Genomic DNA, 21,364 nt, shown 5'->3' on the forward strand with positions numbered 1-21,364 from the left:
ACAGACAGACAGACAGACAGACAGACAGACAGACAGACAGACAGACAGACAGACAAAACAGCATCAGTGCTACTCACCACTTCCATCTCGATCTGACAGAACACGGCAGAGTGGTGTACGGCCGGCCCATAGTCTGACGACGCCTCAGTCCGGCGGCCCCAAGCTTGCCGGAACTCTCTATTGGCCTGAGTGTTGTCTTTGATGATTGCACTGCTGGCTCTCTGGAAATAGAGAAACATTTTAACTGAATATGTACAACAGTATATTATAACCCCCCAATCAATCAATCAACCAATCAATCAATCAATCTATATATCTATCAATCAATCAAGCAATCAAGCAATCAATCAACCAGTTAGTCAATCTTCAACCAATCAATCATGTTTGTTTCAGTAAGGTTTGAAGGCGCTTGCAACTGCATACGGTCATATGAGCGCAAAGGGGTGGAGGTCAACAGAGAAGCATAAACGGGGAATCAGGCTTACTCTCTAGCCTCAACAGCACAAAGTCTGCTTCGACTATCAAGGCAAAGCGGAAATAGCAGTTCACAATCAATCAACCAATCAATCAGTTTAACCCAAATAAATACATTGCTATGGTACGACATGAGATTAACGTCCTTATAAATACACGTCCTGCAAAAAGGTTACTAAATACATAGACAGCGCAGTGGCGTCGGTTAGGCTACAGAACTCGTAATCGTGAGAATCATCCGACTAAACGCCCTGGGAAAGGTAGTGTACACTAATTTTCCAATCTGGCTTGGCCGTATCGGAGATGGATATTAAATTCGAAAGTTCCGCCTCTTGAATAACCTTACTGTGTCACAAACCTATACCATTTTCTCTTCGTTTTCAAGACAAAGTCTTTGAATTTAATTCCCATCTCTGAAGAGCCGAGAATCAAGAAGGTTGCAAGCCTTGAACACTTCCTGTTCGAGCCTCAGCTCGGTCCGACGTTGTGTACTTGGGAAAGACACTTTACACGAATTTCCAATTCGGCTCGGTTCTTTCGGAAATGGACGTTAAACTCGGAGGTCCCGCCTTTTAAATAATAAAATATCCCAATAGTGTTGATAGGGGCGCTAAACCTATATTATCCTTGGACGTTATATATTAACCTATATTACCTATGTTACCTATATTAAATGGACGTTAAACTCGGAGGTTCCGCCTCTTAAATAATAAAATATCCTAATAGTGTTGATAGGGGCGCTAAACCTATATTATCATTTCATTTTCATTTGAAAACTCCCCAAAACCAACACACTGAGCTATTGACTTGCCTATAATACTATAATGACCACTACATATTAGTTACAAAAAGACTGTTAAATGGTCTGCTGTTTGTTAGTTGTTGTTTTAGCTTGTTTCGATACCCAGTACGACCAGAATGATGCATACTATAAATAAACAATGCCTACTGTATTTTTTCTTCAGTAGACATTCATACCAATAGTCGAACCAGTCATTCATAAACATTATCTACTGATGTACACGCAAATAGACAATTTAGGAGGCCGGCTGCTTAATCGACCCAATCTGTCAGAGACAACCCAGGCAAGGAGGAAAAATATCCAGTTCCCCTTCATGAGCAGAAAGGTGGAGTATATAGTAATATACATGTACTGATACTTGATAAAACAAGACTATCATACGCAAGAATCGCATTCACGTGATACTGCAGACAGTCTAATAGGGAGTGCCTATAGGCACGTTCAGTACGGTTCGGTTCGATTTAGTAGGTCGGTGGTGCCCATTGGAGGACCGGTTCGGTTTGGCTTTAGTTTTAGTAAGCATTTACGGCACTTCCAACACAATAAGGTCATATAAGTGCTGAAGATTAGAGGAGTTACAAGAGAGTAACAAACAGAAAAAAGAAGGAGGGCAGGTAAAGCCGATAGATGTTTGATAGGAAAGAAGAAGCAAACCACATCAGAGCACCCGCCAACCACCCACGGTCCGGTTTCAGGCGGCTTCAGTGCACACACTAAAAATAGACCAATTAACTGCCCAAACCGATCGCCCTATGAGTATGAGCGGCCTTGACACAAAAAAAACGCATTTGTTATAGAAAGTTATCACCGGTTTTGTAGGTTTCGTGGGTTTCGGTCTTCCAGTGGAGGACAACCATGCTAGCCTCAAGCCAACAAAACCGACAAAACCGAACGGATCCAAAATGATGACGCCAATTATGGTCGCTTTTAGGGACAAGCGTGAGCTAAGCCAGATTTCGGGAGTTTCCAGAAATCTTGACCTACACCAAAACTGGACAATGCCCTACCTATAGGAGAAGTTCGGTTTCATTGGTGTGCATATTTGCTTGGTTATAGAGAAAACTCTCCTATTTTATAAAGACTGAAAAAAGGGGCAAAAACTTTGGTTCGATTTTCTCACAACAGCATTTTTCGGGATAGCCCCCTTGTGCTTATAAGTGACTATTTGTTACCACCTAAAACCACTCTACCACAGATAACAGTATGCCCTTGACTGTGACTTACACGTGAGTTACACGATGACTATTCCAATAAGGTTTTTTTACACCCCCATTGACACAAATCTGTCAGGACCAACCAAAGCAGAGCAGGATATAATATAACATCCCAGCAGAAAGACTGAGATACTAAATTAAAATTCTTCCTATTCGTGAATCCAATTCGGCTCTCCTGTGTGCCTAACTGCAACACTACAGACGCCGATTAACAACGGACGATATGACTGCAGAGCGTCCAGAGCGGAGTTAACGACCAGCAAAAGCTCCAACACACACTTTCAGGAAGTCAAGAAGCTGTATAACAAGAAAAGTGTTAGATTGGAACCCACAGAGTAAAAGATCAAGGGGAAAACCACGTGGAACCTGGAGAAGAGTCACGGAAATGGATGTACAGAAAAGTGGGAAGACGTGGAGTGACATCAAGCGACTAGCCGAGGATAGGGAAAGGTGGAGAGTGTTTGTTCGTGGCCTACATCCTGATCCAGGGTGAGAAAGGCAATGATGATGATGAAAAGCTCCAACGTCCTGTTTTTAGTTTAGTTTTAGTCAGAATTTTGTAGCCCTTGCAACACAATAAGGTCATATATAAGTGACGAAGATTAGAGGTGTTACAAGAGAAGAACAAACACAAAAAAGAAGGAGGAGAGAATAGGACGATATATGTTTGATAGGAAAGAAGGAGCAAACCACACCAGAGCACCCACCAACCACCCATGCGTTCTGTTTGATAACGGAACGTCTTGTTTACGCGCAGACAACGGTTGTCATAAAAGAGAGGAAGGCAGCCTGTTTGCCCTCACAGAGGCCATTTCCTGAGCACGTTGGGTTGTAGCACGTAGAACGAACTGGCGTCAGTGGTCCAGAGGTTATAAGCACTTACTTTGCTGTCACATGAAGAAGACGAGAGCTCGTTTTTCCTATTTAAGCAAGGGGGCTCTCGTGGCCTAGAGGTTAAGGTGTTGGACTCTCATTCAAAGGTCCCGGGTTCGAATCCGGGTAGCGACCGAAAAATGTTCTTCTCTAAAATTGTCTCCTTTCACCTCCTTTCTTGCTCTCTAGCAATGTTCTGTCGTCTGCTTTCGTCTTCTCTTTCTGCCCCCACCCCCTCACCTCCTCTGTCCCTTCCACTGGGCTCCTGACTCTTTCTGCAGCCTTTCTACTGCTACTCCTTGGCTCCTTCTTTCTGCTGTCTTTCACCCACACCCCTGATCTTCTGGCAGGAAAGATCTACACCCAGCCTTCTCGGACAAGGACGAAAACTCTCTGCAAGTTGCGCAGGTTAAAGATCCCTTGATGGTCTAAAATCGATAAGAGTAGGCTTCGACCGCTACCCGGGCAAAATTCAAAATTTCCTACCAAATGAAAATGTTTTAAGTGTCCCGTGCGCTCATATATATGACCTTATGCAGTTGCAAGCGCCGTAAAACATTTACACAACAAAAAAAAGAAATTAAAACAAGTCAGTGTTTCCAGCCCAATCGACACAATCCCGAGTTCGATTTCCTTGCCGGAAGGAGTTGTTTTTTTTCTTTTTTTCCGTTTTTTTTTTCTTTGTTGAGTATCCCCAACTGTCTGTCTCAGCAGTCTTTCTGCTTGGACGTTACATCCCTCTCAGCCCAGGTTAGCCCTGTCAGGCAGGAAGGGTCGAAGCAGCCCGCCTCCGAACTGGCTAAAATTGTGTCGATAGTAGGCCACCGGATTCGTAATCATGAGATTGCGAGTTCGAGGGTTCGAGCCTCAGCTCGGTCCGACGTTGTGTTCTAGGGAAAGGCACTTAACACGAATTTCCCACTTGGCTCGGTCCTTTCGGAGATGGATGTTAAACTCGGAGGTCCTGTATCATAAATATCCTAACAGTGTTGATAGGGGCGTTAAACCTAAACCATTTCACCATTTTTTCCATAGTGGTTCTCGTAACGATAGAGATCCCAGCGCACGCCTCAGCCTTTTGACTCCAAGACTACGACTTTTTCGTTCGGGGTGAGGGGGGGGGGTAAGTGTTTTACGGCGCTCGCAACTGCATAAGGTCATATGAGCGTACGGGACACACTAAATATTTTCAATTGGCATGAAATTTTGAATTTTGCTCGGGTGGCGTTCGAAGCCTACTCTTATCGATTTTGGACCAACAAAAGATCTTTAACGTGCGCAACTTGCACACGGGACCTCCGAGATTTTTCGCCCTTGTCCGAGAAGGCTTGGTGTAGATCTTTCCTTCCAGAAGATCAAGGGTGTGGCTGAAAGACAGCAGTAAGAAGGAGCCAAGGAGTAGCAGTTGAAAGGCTGCAGAAAGAGTCAGGAGCCCAGTGTGAGGGGGTGGCGGGAGAAAGTGGAGACGAAAGCAGACGACAGAATATTGCAAGAGAGAATGAAAGAAGATGAAAGGAGACAATTTTAGATAAGAAAATTTTTCCGTCGCTACCCAGATTCGACTCGGGACCTTTGAATGAGAGGCGAACACCTTAACCTCCAGGCCACGAGAGCCCCCGACTATGACTTCGAGAACGGGCTCTCAATGGAGCAGTTAGTACGCAATAGGCCTATGGTGTGACATTCTCGGCGCCATAACAACTCATGAGAGACCACCAATGAGCATGCTCGTCTCCCGACAGCACTCACTTATAGCTCAAAGACGAAAATGAATGTACATTTATTGCAAAGTATACATGCTTGGAACGATGTTTTCCAACAAACCTGTCCGATTTTCTGTAGCTTATCTACGGCCTCTGGTCTTATGCAACACAAAAGTAAACTTTTTTTTTTGAGGGGGGGGGGGCTACTCGTGCACATGTTGGTTTGACTTTTCTTCTTTTTTTTTTTTAATTTGTAGGCGTTTTTTTTTACAATTTACATCGACACAATTCCGACTATTTATGTGGCGAGCTGTTTGAGCCAACTCAGGCTGGGAAAGAACATCACAGCAAAAATACCGAAATGCTCGATAAAAAAAAATGTTCAGTTGGAACTAACCCTTATACCGAAGATGCCAGTTCAATCAAAAGACTAAAACACAATCAGCAATACATTTTTGTGCGGTATTCTTTAAATATGCTAGAGCAATTGGCAACATTTATTTCATGTTAGAAACAAAAGATGTTCTGGTGTACTGAAATGCATGTATTATAGAGGCACGGGATAGAAACAGGGAGAGTGGAGAGTTAGACACAAACAGACAGACAGACAGATAGACAGACAGACAGACAGACAGACACAGAGAGACAGACAGAAAAACACAGAGAGACAGACAGGCAGGCAGGCAGGTAGGTAAGCAGGCAGGCAGGTAGGTAAGCAGGCAGGCAGGCAGGCATTTAGACAGACAGACAGATAGACAGACAGATAGGCAGAGACAGACAGACAGACAGATAGACAGACAGACAGACAGACAGACAGACAGACAGACAGACAGACAGACAGACAGACAGACAGACAGACAGACAGACAGATCGACACAGACAGACAGGCAGGCAGGCATGCAGGCAGGCAGATAGGTAGGTAGGCAGACAAGCAGACACACACACACACACACACACACACACACACACACACACACACACACACACACACACACACACGCAGCCAGGCAGGCAGCCAGGCAGCCAGGCAGGCAGGTAGACACAGCTATATATATAGCACATAGGCCCTACTGTTGTTGGAGTTCGGTAAAGCCATCCCAAACAGAGAACATTTTAAAAATGAGAGCCCCTTTCAACACAGTAAGATTATCTATGAGGCATGACCTCTGAAACCAACCTCCATTTCTTCTATCAGCCAGTCACACACGCACACACACACACACACACACACACACACACACACACACACACACACACACACACACACACACACACACACACACACACACACACACACACACACACACACAGACCACACGCACGCACGCGCACACACACACACACACACACACACACACACACACACAGTTCATCCGTCAATGTCCGATGATGATCAATACATCTACAGAGGAGAATATTTCTCCATCAAAATAGAAGAACTTGAAGAATTAAAGGTTACAATTACAATGACTTGAGGCTTGTGACTTCTGCTGTAACAAATGAGGTCAAATCTGGCTGAGCAAACTTTACAACATTTTGAATATTTAAAGGCTACTTTGACTTGCTGATATTTTTTGCTTTTTGGGGGGGGGGGGGGGGGTTGTAAGTGTTTTACGGCGTTCGCAACTTCATAAGGTCATATGAACGCGCGGGACACATTAAACATTTTCAGTTGATTGGAAATTTTGAATTTTGCCAGGGGTGGCGGCCGAAGCCTACTTTTATCGATTTTAGACCACCAAGGGATCTTTAACGTGCGCAACTTGCACATGGAACCTCCGAGATTTTTCACCCTTGTCCGAGAAGGCTAGGTGTAGATCTTTCCTACCAGAAGATCAGGGGTGTGGCTGAAAGACAACAGTAAGGAGCCAAGGAGTAGCAGTAGAAAGGCTGCAGAAAGAGTCAGGAGCCCAGAGGAGGGGGCAAAGGGGGTGAGGAGGTGGAAGCATAAAGTGGAGACGAAAGCAGACAACGGAACATTGCTAGAGAGCATGAAAGGAGGTGAAAGAAGACAATTTTAGAGAAAATGTTTCTGTCACTACCCGGATTCGAATCCGGGACCTTTGAATGAGTGGCAAACACCTTACCCTCTAGGCCATGAGAGCCCCCCCTTATGGATGTGCCAAGCTTGCGGCCTTCTCTCCTGGTTTGAGTATTTTTTATTTGTGAAACCTAATATGATTTGCTGCTCACTGTGACTGCTGCTCTCAAGCTGGATTTGTCAGGAGTGAGGCTCTCCCATGTCGAAGGATTTATTACACTCACACACACAAACACACACACACACACACACACATACACACACACACACACACACACACACACACACACACACACACACACACACATCATATCACACTGTGTTAGTGGATTGACATCTTCCAATAAAACAGTGAAGCATACCTCAATGTATACTCCTTTATGTGCATCTTCTTTCAGGACCAAGGAGGCTGATCTTTGTCCAGGCAATTCCATCAAATCTTTGATGACTTCATTGTAAATCTCAACTACCTGCATGCTTAGTCTTGGGTTGCTCAGTGACATTTTTTTATTGGAACCATGACTATCTGAAAAAAACGAAAAAATCATTCTCATAAGTTATTTCTTTCTTGACTGAGCAAAACCAAGCATGCATATATTTCTACAGAAATTAGTGTTCATGGTTAAAAAATAAAGTCAGGCCACTGCCCAAATTCATGTGCATAAGCAGGCAATAATAAATTCTTAAAAGCTTCTAAACAAAATGTTTACGAAGAATTTTGCTAATAAAATGGAATGAATTTATTACAAATAATGAAGGGTTGGAAATAGATCGAATTGAAGTTATCAACACAACCATGAAAAGGAGAAGGTGGAGATATCTAGGACATGTTCTAAGAATGCCGAAGACAAGATTCCTATATCAGACAGGGTACTGGAAATCAACTGGACAAATAAAATGAGGAAGACCAACTGAAAGCTATAGAGGCGCAATAAGAGATGAGGCAATCACCCAGGGCCTGAATTTGCAGAAATTGGAAGACGTGGCCAGGAACAGACAAGCGTGGCGTCGACTGCTCTCCGCCTTATGTACCTTAAGGGTATAAGGAGAGAGTAAATAAGTATTTTCTTACTTTACTTACTTCAAAGTGGGTTGGAGGTCAACAATCAATGTCAAACAAAGTGAACTAAATTCCTTACCTTTCATGAGCCTGGTAAAAATATGGTCTATCATTATCGGAACAAGACCAGCCTTGCTCTGTCCATCTCCAGCCAATGAGTAAGACTTTCCAGCTCCACTTTCGCCGCAGATGAGCAAACAAACATTAAAGCCTCCCAAGAATAGATCGACCATTGCTCCGACAGATCCTTTGAACACATCATAGGTTGTACTCTTTTGAGTAAACAATTCAGAAAATCTGAAAGAAAATACAAAAAAGGGGAGGAGGGGGAGTGGGAGGTGAGAGAGAAACGTAGGGGAGGAGGGGGAGTGGGAGGTGAGAGAGAAACGTTAAATAACTGATAACCATGTCTTTCTAAACCAGCTCATACCTCACAAAACCTTCACCCAAGAACCAGCAAACACTAACAAGATTACCCTGTCAAAATTTGCATCTGATGAATGAGAATGCCAGAGGCTTTAAGTCTGGGTTATGAAATTAAAAAACTAGGTCACGTGCAGTCTGTATTAAGGCTGAGCACAGTAATCTCTGAACCATGTAATGATGATGAGGAGGGATTGCAAGTTAAGGAGACAAACACCAATACCATAACAGCCAACTAAGGGTGAAAAAAACCCAAGACAGACAGTCAGAGGGATATTATAGAAGTTGAACCTATTAGTAGCACCCAACAACTACTTTCGAGTTATTAGAAAGATTCGGGGCTATTTTGAGAATTTGAAGAATGGCCTAGCCTTTTCTATATCTTGTAAGAGTGGGATGTTGATCTGAATTAATCAACCAGTTAAGGACACAGAGTAGTCAACCATTTACATTTTTATTCTGAAAGTAGTAAGAGATCTACTGCTACTGATAACTAAAAAACATGAACTCTAATTAGTAAAACTACACCCTTTCATAATTCACCTGAAACTCAAATAAATTGGGGCCAATCATACTTTAAATAGACAAGTCGAATGGAGCCTTGAATTGCAACTATTAAAAATTTGCCATGTCTTTCATTTGAAGACAGTGATCCCGATAGAAGGATGTCTAAGAAGGACTTTTGTATTGCAAAACAACATCTCTGTTCTCTAATCCAAACAGCAATATCTAACCTAAATTGTCCCAAAGGGGAGACATGAAAATGTTCTTATGCACAGTAGAATTGTAAATAGGCTGATTCATCAATGTCATGCTCATAACTGTGCCTGAACTGCAACAGGGAACTGCTGCTTTTTCTTTCCTAATCCTTACTATTGTCCTTTTACCTCTACTTCTTTTGTATGTTTGTCAAACTCTTGTGAACTGGTATTTCCGGGGTGCCTTGATAGTCGAAGCTTTGTGCTGTTGAAGCTAGAGAGGTGAGCAGAGTAATTCTGATTCCCTGTAAGGACTCTGTTGACATCCACCCCTTGGCGCTCATATGACTGTATGCAGTTGCGAGCGTCTTAAAACCTCTACTAAAACAAACAAACTTAAATTAACTCTAACAAAGTCAAAAGCTTTAACCCCATGAAAAAGATTGTAACTGCTTCATCCTCTAACAGTGTTACCTGTGGATTTCTCATTAATCCTTTCTCTTAATAATTACATCCTGGAAACTTTCCAACCAGTGAAAAGAATGATGAAGAGGAGGAGGATGAATAACACTCAGATTATCTGTAAGTTTTGTAAAACTATAACAGTAAAAGGAAATTATTTTCTCTCAAGCACAACAGAATATAATCGTCTCCGCCCAAGATCCCACCACTTACGATCCTAGTTCCCCTAAGATCCCTTTTTTAGCAAACATAATTTTTACTGCATTTTACTCGTAAAAGTCACCCCTAAGATCCCGCTCTGAAGATCTACAGCAAGCTAAAATCCCGCATTTCAGATCATAATTTACAGAACAAAAATGCATCAGGCACAGCAGATCAAGCAAGAGTGAAAAGTTGAGATCATTGGACAGCCCGCTCCATCACAGATCAGCCACTCTCGTGAATTTGAATGTGATCACTTGTCCGATGTAAATCTCGATGAAACGATACAATTTGTGCCCCAGACAGGATCACACTACATCTGAGCTCTTTACCCAAAACTTACATCACACGCTGGGTGGGTAGGGCCTATACAAGTTCGCTTAAAGCGGGATCCTGATCATTGTAGCAGTTGTCTCTCTTGCAGCATTTGTGAGATAAACTGAATTTTAATTGGTGTGGTCACAACACAATAGTGTGTACAGACAAAGGCGGGAGAAATCGGTCAGAGACGGAAAGCTATATATCTGGAGCAGGTAACTGGGAGAAGCAACTGGATAAGATAGATCTTGAGACTCACAATAGAATTACTTTACTTTACTTTTTCATCCTCTGTTGCCGTTAAGCGTCGAGGGGAGATGCAGTTTTCTATAGTAAACCAGCTCCGGAGCTCTTTCAGTTGTAATATCATGTTTTTTAAGGGTTTCCTTGACACCCTTGATCCACCTTTTGCGTGGCTTTCCTCTTCCTTTATAGCCTGATTGCTTGGTGTGTGGGCTCTCGAGGTCGGAGGTATGTAACAGGTGGCCAAACAGTGGCGGGGCATAGTGAAGGGCTAAAGGGCATGAGCCCCACCCTCTTCCAACTTTTTCCCTCCATAAATAAATGTTTAAATATAAACGAGATAATTACCGTAAGAACAGTTTCAGAATTTTCTGCCTCCGCCTTTAGTTGCATGCGGTGAACACACACGCTGGTTCGTTTATCCAATCACTGTAGTCACCGCTTACAACAATATTAACCTAGCAGCCAATCAAATGTGTTTAGGGCTGAGCAAAGGATGAGCCCATTCCCACGGTTCTTTTTTTATGAAACTCTTCTTGAAAAAGGGTAAAAGAAACAAACGAGAGCCCACGGAAACTGCTGTTAGAGAGGGTTTGTTCTCTGCCAGCCCAGACAATGGGAGGAAAGTTCATGACATACTTTCCCCAGAGACACAGTAACCAAAACTCGCTCACAGGCTCACATTTTAGGAATGCCTTGCTTTCTGAGACCCCACGGCCTAATGCAGTTACTGTTGTATGGGTGCGTTTGTGTGTTTAATCAATGTTTTTAATTTTTTTTTTATAAGTGTTTTACGGCGCTGGCAACTGTATAAGGTCATATGAGTGCGTTTGTGTGTGAGCGTGTGAATGAAACATACTCACACATATCTGGAATGTCCTCTGAACCAAGGAAATCTTACCTTTGATCTGTCCCTACCCTGATTTCTCAGCCCCACCCACATTTAGAACCACCCATCGCCACCGTGGCCAAACTATTTTATTCTCTGTCTTTCTATGTAATGCAGGCAGGACTCAATGCCGATGGAATAATAAGTGAAAATGGCATGTCTTGCGCTACTGTGATTGATTACACGGTGGTTGGTCATGCTGAACATGTTGAACTGCATTTCATGACCACTGAATTCTCTCTAAATCAATTAAATGAAGAGAAGTAGGCCATGGAAAGGAAAAATGGGTCTCTCCAAATGAGGCTGGAGAGAAGTTATGCAATTTACGTACAAGCATTTAAGTGTTTGAGTTTGAATTCTGCAGTTAACAGCTTTGCTTATTTTCACAAGTTACAGATTATGTTATATTTAATTAATTTTTAGCACACTCTGCAAAATCTTATGAACTATCAGATGAAAAAAAAAAAAACCTACTAATATTTACCCATAATAAGGTCCTCCAGGTCTTGCTGCTACTCTATTTGAGGCCTCTAGTTGCAAAGGTAGCCCTTCTCCTCTATTCTTTGGCCGAATTCGGCCAATGACGTGAATGTTCATGTCAACGGTGGCAGAAACCAATGACCATCCTGAAAAACACAATAAACCACAAAAAATGACAAATGGCTACCTATGGATATGGTTGCTAAGTTTGATATATATGTGTGTAAATGTGGCTGGATATATACTGGCTATCTATCACAAAAAGATTACACTTTTTAGTTGTCAATACATGAGTAATACTTAAGTAGTCCAAAAAGTAGGTCATGTTATGATGTTGGAGCATCAATTCATGTTCACTGCATCTACATTAAAAAATAGAAAATATACATTTTTTCCCAGACAACGTGGCAGAATTTTTCTGATACTTGCATCTAAAAATGAAGTTTAGGTCTTTGTTTGTCAAAAACCATAATAACATTTGATCAATGTTACCTTAGAAAGAGGTTTAACTCAACATTTGAGAAATTGAACCATTGACATGCTCTGTGCATTTGTACTGTTGCCAGGACCTCCAACATCAGCTGGAGGCTCTCGTGGCCTAGAGGTTAAGGTGTTTGCCTCTCATTCAAAGGTCCCGGGTTCCAATCCAGGAAGCGACGGAAAAATTTTCTTCTTTAAAATTGTCTCCTTCACCTCCTTTCCTGCTCTCCAGCAATGTTCTGTCGTTTGCTTTCGTTCCACTCTCTGCCCCCACCCCCTTTGCCCCCTCCGATCTAGCCTCCTGACTCTTACTGCAGCCTTTCCACTGTTACTCCTATAAGGCTCCTTGATAACTTACTGTTGTCTTTCAGCCACACCCTGATCTTCTGGTTGAAAATATCTACACCTTGCCTTCTCGGACAGAAGTTCTAATTCTGGTTTTACGTAAAATCCCCCGACAACAGTTATATTATGTAACCTCCCTACACTCACATAACCGCACTTAGAAGCAGAGTCCGAATATAAATAAAACTTTTTCTTCGGACCTGAGTCCGAATAGATTGAACTCATATACGGACTTGTCAAAATTCAAATTCTAAATGTTGAAAAGGCAAAAAAATTTGTGCACCAACAGCAAAATGAGGCCTGGACACTTGACATACGTCGACCTACGGCTGATGATGGATGTTTTACTGAACTTTGCATGGGCCCACACAGCTTACAGCATTATATAAACATTGTCAACCTTACTATATTATACAGTGCATTACGCAGTTCAACCACAGAAGGCCTAAGATGTTTGCACTTTAATTTTTTTTTAATGAAGGGAAGATGTCGTGGTGTTGTTGCCCGTGGTTGTATTCGGTATTCTATTCGTTGCGTCCTGTAGTAGTCGAGCCCAACAAAAGCAAAAAACAAGTAACAAGGCTGCTTACTGAGTGTTTGTCCACTCATGTCATCTAAAACATAACAAAGATAAAAATTATATTCGGACTTAGTCTGAATATAGAGCTGGCCTTTATTAAAGCATGCAGTGATTAACAGGGCAAAGGCATTTACGAGTCTAGATCTATACATCTCTAAAAGCTTCCGCCTTGCTTGTGCGTCTATCAAAAGAAGTAATTTTACAGCTCAATACTATAAAGTAGGCCTAGGCTATAGATATCTAGATAATAGACTCATTCATTAATTCAGGTCAGAAAAGTCGGAAGTCAACAGATCGTAAGCGTGTCAAATAAAAGCTGCCAGACGTTCTAACATATTCACTCATCACGTCATTATATTATATGTAGATCTAGATCTAGATCTAGGCCTAAATGTTAACCGTAAACTAAAACAGGGTCCTTTCTAAAGTAAAATTTGTTGAGTTACCAATAATTCTTAGAATACCAGGAACATCAAAGTAGATTTAATACTAGATTGTAGATCTAGATCTAGATGTCATTCGCAGTGCAGATCCCTTGTTCGGGATGCTTGTTTGTATTGACAACGACGGCCATTAAGTCTTAGGGGAGGTAACTCGTTAGAAATTAGTATGTCTCGATGAGTTATATCCCTGAAGTTGCATAATATACTATAGGCTTACTATCAAAGATTGTTGTGTACGATCTTTGATACTCTATTCATCAAAGATAAGGCATAATACCCAATACCCAAGACTGGCGAACAACGTTCTTACTGTGTCTTGGCTACTACTGGCCTTCATCATATATTAAATGCACACCAAAAGATGTTTCCTAGAGTAGTACACAAGACGATGTAATGCGATTGCTAGAGAATGGAAGTTAGAAAAATAGGCAGACTTCTATCAAATAGGCTTACATCAGGCGCGGTTCGTCCATAGGGCACGGTCGTGCAGTGCCGCCCAAATTTGTTAATGTTCTATTACGAAAAGCACCCACAAAGATAAAATAAAAGAAGTCAGAAACAAACACTAGCGAGCCACAGGGGCGGTTTGTTAACTGGGCAAGACCGGCGGTGCCGGTCAAATTTTTGTCAGCTCAACTGTTGACAAGAGATTTATTGCTGATGATGATTTTCATTCAGTCAGTTTTAAGTAAAGGGTGACCTTATTTAGGCCACATATGGCCTAAATAAGCTAAACCCCCCTCCCTTACCTTAGTATGGCCACATTTTATAGTAGATTTCTTGAACTAACCTTGGATTTGGAAGGTCGAGATTCTACTGATCTTTTTATTTAGTGCGGGGGATTTCAAAATAGAGGATGATACTAAATGAAAAGTGGACCAAGGGTAAGAGTTGTGTGTCTGTATGTGTGCGTGTGTGTGTGTGTGTGTGTGTGTGTGTGTGTGTGTGTGTGTGTGTGTGTATGTGTGTGTGTGTCTGCGTGTGTGTGTGTATGTGTTTGTTTTGTGTGTGGTTGTGGTGAGAGAGAGATCTAGAGAGAGAGAGTAAATGTAATAGTGTGTTTGTATGTGTGTGGGGGGGGGGGGGTTGTGTGTGTGTGTGTGTGTGTGTGTGTGTTTGTGTGTGTGTGTGTGTAATGTGTGAATGTTATTGTGTGCATGAGTGTCTATCTCAGTTGTACGGTCCAAATGTACATTATTTTGTTGAGAATTTTACATAGAACTCAACTACAAAACACCTTTATACAAAGTCATAGAAATATTCTTTTTGTGCTTATTGAGGTACAGTACAGGGTGATTTTACCTGCAAGGATAATTGGACAAAATGGGCAATATCTTTATTGCTAATGGTCATATTTAGACAAATCCTATATCATTCTCTCTCTTTTTTTTTCTTAACTGCTCATGGTTATTAAAGAGTAAGCCAACTATAGATCAAGGTAGTAATTTCGGATTCCTAATATTATGGGCATTCTTAAAAAATTTTAACTTGTTTTTAGCGCTTTTCTCAACGTAAAACGGATTCCGTTAAAAAACAACAACAATGAACTTATCTTTCTTTTTCAAAGTATTGTGCTTACATTTGTGCGAAACTATATATTCTATGCTTTCAAGAACATGAAAAAAGCTAATAAAGTCAAGCAAAATGTTCTTCAGAGACATAGATCTAGTAGTAGGCCCACTGGAACATTTTATAAACTGTGAAAAGATGACCAGAAAATAACAAAATTATCTTATGGTCTTCACTTGCACTAGCAATGCTTTTGACAAATTATAGTCTACCTCCTTATCTTTTTTTTAAAACATTTTTTTTCACTATTCATGACAATTGGCATGTATTGTTTTCAGTTATTATCAAGGAAGTGGATAGGCGGACCACGGGGTCTTATATCTAGCCAAAAGGATAGGTGGACTCCGGGGTCTACCTAACAAAATGCTAGGTTTTAGGATGTGAACCCCGGAGTCAGCATAGTGAAATAAGCAGATCTCAGTTTATCTTATATTAGGACTGGCGGAGTCCGTGGTCAACATAGTGAAATTATAAGTAGATCTAGGTTTAATTAAGGATTGGTGGACCCCGGGGTCAACATAGTGAAATCAGTAGATCTAGGTTTAATTTTATTTGGTGGACTCTGGGGTCACCGTAGTGAAATAAGTACATGTAGATCTAGGTTTAATTTTAAGGATTGGTGGACCCTGCTGGAGTCAATGTAGTGAAATAGGTAGGTTTAATGTGGACCCCAGGGTCTACATAACAAAATACTAGTTAGGTTTTAGAATAGGTGGAACCATAGTAAAATAAGTAGGTTTAATCAAGGTGCCCCGGGGGTCCACCAATCCTTAATTAAACCTTCTTATTCCTCTACGGCTATGGTGACTCCGGGGTCCACCAATCCTTTTAAAATTAACCCTACTTATTTCACTACGCTGACCCCGGGGTCCACCAATTTTTAAAGAAACCTACTTATTTCACTACGGTGACCCCGGGGTCTACCTGTCCTAAAACCTAGTACTTCGCTAGGTAGACCCTGGGGCCCGGGGTCCACCTTAAACCTGCTTATTTATCACTACGGGGTCCACCAATCCTTACTTAAACCAAACCTTATTTCACTACGGTGACTCCGGGGTTCACATCCTAAAACCTAGTGTTTCGCTCTGCAGACCCCGGAGTCCACCTAGCCTCTACAGGACTAAACTATATACAATTTGCAATTTTCATTGATTAGCATATTTTTTAAAAATATTGATTCAGAGACTCGCCGTCTAAAAAGTCCACTGCTAATGTTATTCTTATCAAAGAAAATGGCACAATTTGATTTGATGACATGTTAAAAAAAAGAGTTTTAAAAGTATCCCGAAAATAACATAAAATGATTATATAGATCTCTCTCTCTCTCTCTCTCTCTCTCTCTCTCTCTCTCTCTCTCTCTCTCTCTCTCTCTCTCTCTCTCTCTCTCTCTCTCTCTCTCTCTCTCTCTCTCTCCCTATGTATGTGTGTGTGTGTGTGTGTGTGTGTGTGTGTGTGTGTGTGTGTGTGTGTGTGTGTGTGTGTGTGTGTGTGTGTGTGTGTGTATTTTATTTTGTTGAGCAGCTAGGCTTACAATGTAAATTCTGTGCTGTACATGTAGAAAAAATCTTAAGTTTGCGCAAAACAGATTTTAGAGGAAAAAAAGTTGGATCTAATTATTCTAATAAAAGTAAAAATGATTGTTATGCTGAGATTTGTTATTATTAACTGGAAATACAGTTAGTTGCTGAATCTAAAAGTAACTAGAACAGTGCAATTCGTTTTACTTCAATTCCAAAGCCCAAAGGCATAGCAATAAGTTAGATCTAGATCTAGCAGTAGTAGGTTCTCTGGCTGCTTCTAGCATAGGCCTGCTACTACTGATTCTAGACAGGGAATCTAGATCTAGCTATCGCCTGCACTATTAAAGTCAAATATATGGTAAAATAAAAACAAAACTGAATTTTTTGTCAGTCAGTACATCCCAATTGCCATATGTAGCCGCACGTATTAATAGTTGAATAATGCGATACCGAAGCAACACGTTACCACAGTGTGCAGGGGAGAGCGAGGTGCCCGGGTCGCTGACCGGTCGATTCGGTTTTTGTAGATCTATGCATTTTTTACGGAAAGCCCTATTACTAGATCGATCTATTAGTGTTGTGAAAACTTCAACCTCTACAGCTCAGGCGTCAGAAGATGCTGGAAAATAATAATACGTCCTGAAGTTTCATAATTTATACAGAATAACATAGTACACAGCCAGTAGTTTTTATTTCATCGAGTTATAAAAATAGCCTTCGTATAAAAATTGCCTTGTTTTCAGAAGCAAATTTTAATAGTTCTTGTTCTACCGAATCGATTTTCACGCGAATTCAACCATTGTGATGATCTTTCTTTTCCTTTTAAAAAGATGTAGATCTAGGCCTGTCGGATGTGGCAGTGCGATTAACAGTGAGTTGTTTAGATCTAGATCTAAACCCATCAAAACACGAGGCTTCGTGGCCGATCACAAAAGTCTACGGGGCTTATCGAGGCCGATTCGCCCTGCCTCGAGCACATTCACTAAACTGCCTACTAGATAGAATCTATCTACTACCAAAGATTCTCTACACGATCTTTGCTACTACAGTGGAATCCTGTTATAACGAAAGGGAGGGGACGGGAGCAAAATGTCCGTTATAGCAGGATTCTCGCTATAAGAGATCTAGTAATAAATTCAAGGGAAACCGTAAAGTAGGCCTAATCTATGAGTTTGGTGTTCTGTTTATTTCCTTTTGCTATCTCCCCTGATGATGATTTTGTTTCAACATGACTCTAGGTTTTACTTGATCAAAAATCGAATCAGGTTTCTTTCTCAAGCGATGTTGACTGATAGCTCGGAGTTGGTGATCAGAAAGAAACGGCTCTGGGCTAATTCACCCGCTGTGTTTTCCCCCACCCCACCACACCCTGTGGTGCATTCCGTCAGTTTGCGCACGTCACACGTTCACTCCTTCCATTAATTGCTGTGACTTCTCCATCCCCGCATCGGAGAAGTGAGAGGTATGGTAGGCCTTGATAATCTAAACTAGGCTTGCGCTGGCCTTTCATCACGCGATGCGTTCTGCTTGTCTGCGCATCCCATACCCTCCCTACTCGGTCGCCCCGGCCTTCATTGTTGACACACATGGACTCTCCCATTCTTTGTTTCGCTAGATCACCAACTAGTTTCTCAACTGGCGAGGTTTTACATTATGTATAACTGGCCCATGCACTGCGCACAGCAGCAGCAATATTCCACTATAACCGACTCGCGTGTTTGTCTGATTGCGCTATAGCAGTTTTTTATTTACAAAGGTAAAGATGAGAAAAAAAACGGGGTTTTAGAATAGTGTCTTTATAACAGACTTCTCGTTTTTTCCGACTCGTTATAAGTGGACTCCACTGTACTACTACTAGGCCTACTACATGTACTACTACGAGACAGTACGAGAGAGTGTCACTCAGAAAAAGATAGTGTAACTTTGACTCAGCCACGTAGTGTACACACTTTTTATACCCCAAATTTAACCCGGAAGTCCATTCGGAGGATTTGACCTTTTCACTTGACCAAAGTGTGCCAAAATGGTGGCCTAGCTTTTGCCCCTCCATGAAGGAAAAATCTGGCCCTTATTCAAACCATTGGGATTGAGCAAAATTTTGCGTATTGTGTTTTGTTCTTTACAATATTCATTATCAGAGGCGAAGCGTCTATATAATCAAATAATCACTGCTTCCCTTCCTAATTTTGAAACATTGTCACAGTCAAATTCACCCATAAACATAAACTTCATAAATTAAATGTAAAAAGACGTTCATAATCAACAATGAACAGTATGCTTAGCATTCTAAACGGTTTCATTGCCACTGCAATAGCCTGTTCACCCCTCTTGAGCCACTCCATAAGCAGTCACAAGCTTTGATTAAGTAAGCTTAAAGTGAGACTGGAGAGTCTACCAAAGGAGTTGAAGGGAACATGTGTATAGCAGTCATTGCCACATATACCCTGTTCACCCCTTTCAGGCCACATTTATAATCAGTCTCAAGCACTGGTCAGGTAAGCTAACTATTACACTGGTCGAGTCTACCTCACAGATGTGAGGGGAACTAACTCCTAATAATCTCTCACTGCTGTGACTGCTTGTATTTTTTTCCTCGACTTTTTACTGCCCTATAATCAGATCGTGACCTCGATTATGACACAAGCTCGTGGCCACGAAAGGCTAAACAAAAAAACAGCCAAATGAGAATTTTTTAAAATGATAATTGTCATGTTCTACCAAAGAGTTAGACTCCCTCGTAGATCTATAACATATAGATTTAGTACTGACATCTCTGCTTCTTTGCTTTGTGTTTGTGTATTCACATCTAAAGTTAAATTTAATTTTAATTGGAATTGATATTTAATAAGATACTTTCACGATTATTTTGGCGGTTGAACATACAATAATGAATTCCGGATTGGTTTTCATTCACAACTCTGAGTCGCCGCCTCGAGAAAGGTTCTTGTGTGATATCCCCAGGCCATATCTGGTCCCGTTTTACTTTGATTACCCTGTCAAACAAGTCAGCCTTCGCCCCTGTTCATTATGATTATGATTTATAAGTTGTACACTGAGACAAAACCGTTCTAAATGAGAAAGGTGCACCACTATGAAAGTGGAACGAACTCAGTTGCCTGAAAAGGGTAGTTTGAGCATGTGTGGCCTAAATAAGCTAAACCCCCCCTCCCTTGCCTTACTTAGGCCATATGTGGCCTAAATAAGCACTCCCTTAAGTAAAGCCGAATAAACATGTATCGACATTCAAAAAGCACCTTCCCGGTATGAAGGCGTTCAAATAGACAAGTAGGATTCACTGCTGTTTTGTCGCGACAGAGCCCCATTCCTTCACCTTTGTTTATCGCACCGGCTCGTAACTTTATATCATCTCCCGTCAAACCGTCACATTGCGGAACTTCGTAGGTGGACAAACGAACACGGCGGGTACAGCGATGAAGTCACTCCACTGGTACAAATCCATCGACTGCCCTGAGACTACTAACAGCGAATATATTACATATATCATCCCTTGATTGCCAAATTGGCCTTTTGTGTGTTGCTTGCAAAATCAGTAATGAGACTGTCTTGAGTCTTGAGCAGTACAGACACATGAAATATTTTATCAGCTCAATACATGTATGTACTTATCATTCAGTCTTTTTCTACTATCATCAGAACATTTATTGTCAGCATGGCACTAATCTTTTTTGTTTATTGAATTTTTAGCCACCTATAGTTCCTGTTTGGTGACTATTCATCGCTTTCTCCCCACTAATAACGTACCTGGCCCATATGAGTTTAGCCGGCGAAAAGAGGAATCGTCTAGTGAAGATATATAAGGAGAATTATAACGAGGAGCGAAGGCTCTCGGCTGTCAGAGTCTGGGCCTAAAACAATGGGCCTACCCCCTCCCTTCCGCCTCCTTATCCACCGTCACCCTAGCTAGACCCAGGGCTAGACACCAAGTTCCATAATTAGCATTTGACACACTTCCCCACTTTGTTACAACAGTGTTCTGTAAACTGAGAAGTGAGATGAAGAACGTTTGATTACATAAGGATGGAAAACTGTTGTGTGCTAACTTTGTCCAGCTTTGTATATTGTAGACTTAATCTGCATGGGACGGCGTAATTGGTACAGTATCAATTGACTTTTTGCTATCATACAGTGTGTTCTTATATTACATATACAGGTCGAGTGCTGGTCGATATTGTGTGTGTGTGTGTGTGTGTGTGTGTGTGTGTGTGTGTGTGTGTGTGTGTGTGTGTGTGTGTACAAACTTAGTAGAAAGTAAAAGTCTTTTGTTAAAGTACCGGAGGCCATGACCAGCAGTTCATTGTGCTTCTCACTTTCAGTTTGTTTTCTAGCATAGTCTCTAGTAGTACTAGTAGTGTTTCTTTTCCTATGCCCTTCAAGTCAGTTTCTATTAACTCAGTAACTCCTATCATACATTAATCATAATATTGTTCCTTGACACTACCATATTTCAGCTCTTTCACATTATATTAAAATGTTTACAGTGGTGTGTTTGTGAGTGGGGGAGGGGTGGGGATGGCGAAAGTAGGGG

General features: G+C 41.5%; 1 protein-coding gene across 2 annotated transcripts in view; it reads right to left on the minus strand.

The window, feature by feature from the left end:
• Nucleotides 1-20,287, minus strand: part of LOC101861475 (coiled-coil domain-containing protein 78) — a 53,405-nt gene extending 33,118 nt beyond the window's left edge. Inside the window, exons 1-5 of one of the 2 annotated variants that reach the window (XM_005089109.3) lie at nucleotides 20,150-20,287; nucleotides 11,886-12,027; nucleotides 8,247-8,464; nucleotides 7,470-7,633; nucleotides 78-221 (exon numbers count right to left, since the gene is read on the minus strand). In XM_005089109.3, the coding sequence (XP_005089166.1) occupies nucleotides 78-221; nucleotides 7,470-7,633; nucleotides 8,247-8,464; nucleotides 11,886-11,998 (639 nt within the window). In that variant the 5' untranslated portion in view covers nucleotides 11,999-12,027; nucleotides 20,150-20,287. Of the gene's footprint in view, nucleotides 1-77; nucleotides 222-7,469; nucleotides 7,634-8,246; nucleotides 8,465-11,885; nucleotides 12,028-13,732; nucleotides 13,860-20,149 lie in introns of those variants that run through there. The other variant, XM_005089108.2, reaches the window with a different exon arrangement.
• Nucleotides 20,288-21,364: the final 1,077 nt, after the last annotated feature.

This window comes from Aplysia californica, unplaced genomic scaffold (genome assembly GCF_000002075.1).
Source record: "Aplysia californica isolate F4 #8 unplaced genomic scaffold, AplCal3.0 scaffold00003, whole genome shotgun sequence".
NCBI lineage: Eukaryota > Metazoa > Mollusca > Gastropoda > Aplysiida > Aplysiidae > Aplysia > Aplysia californica.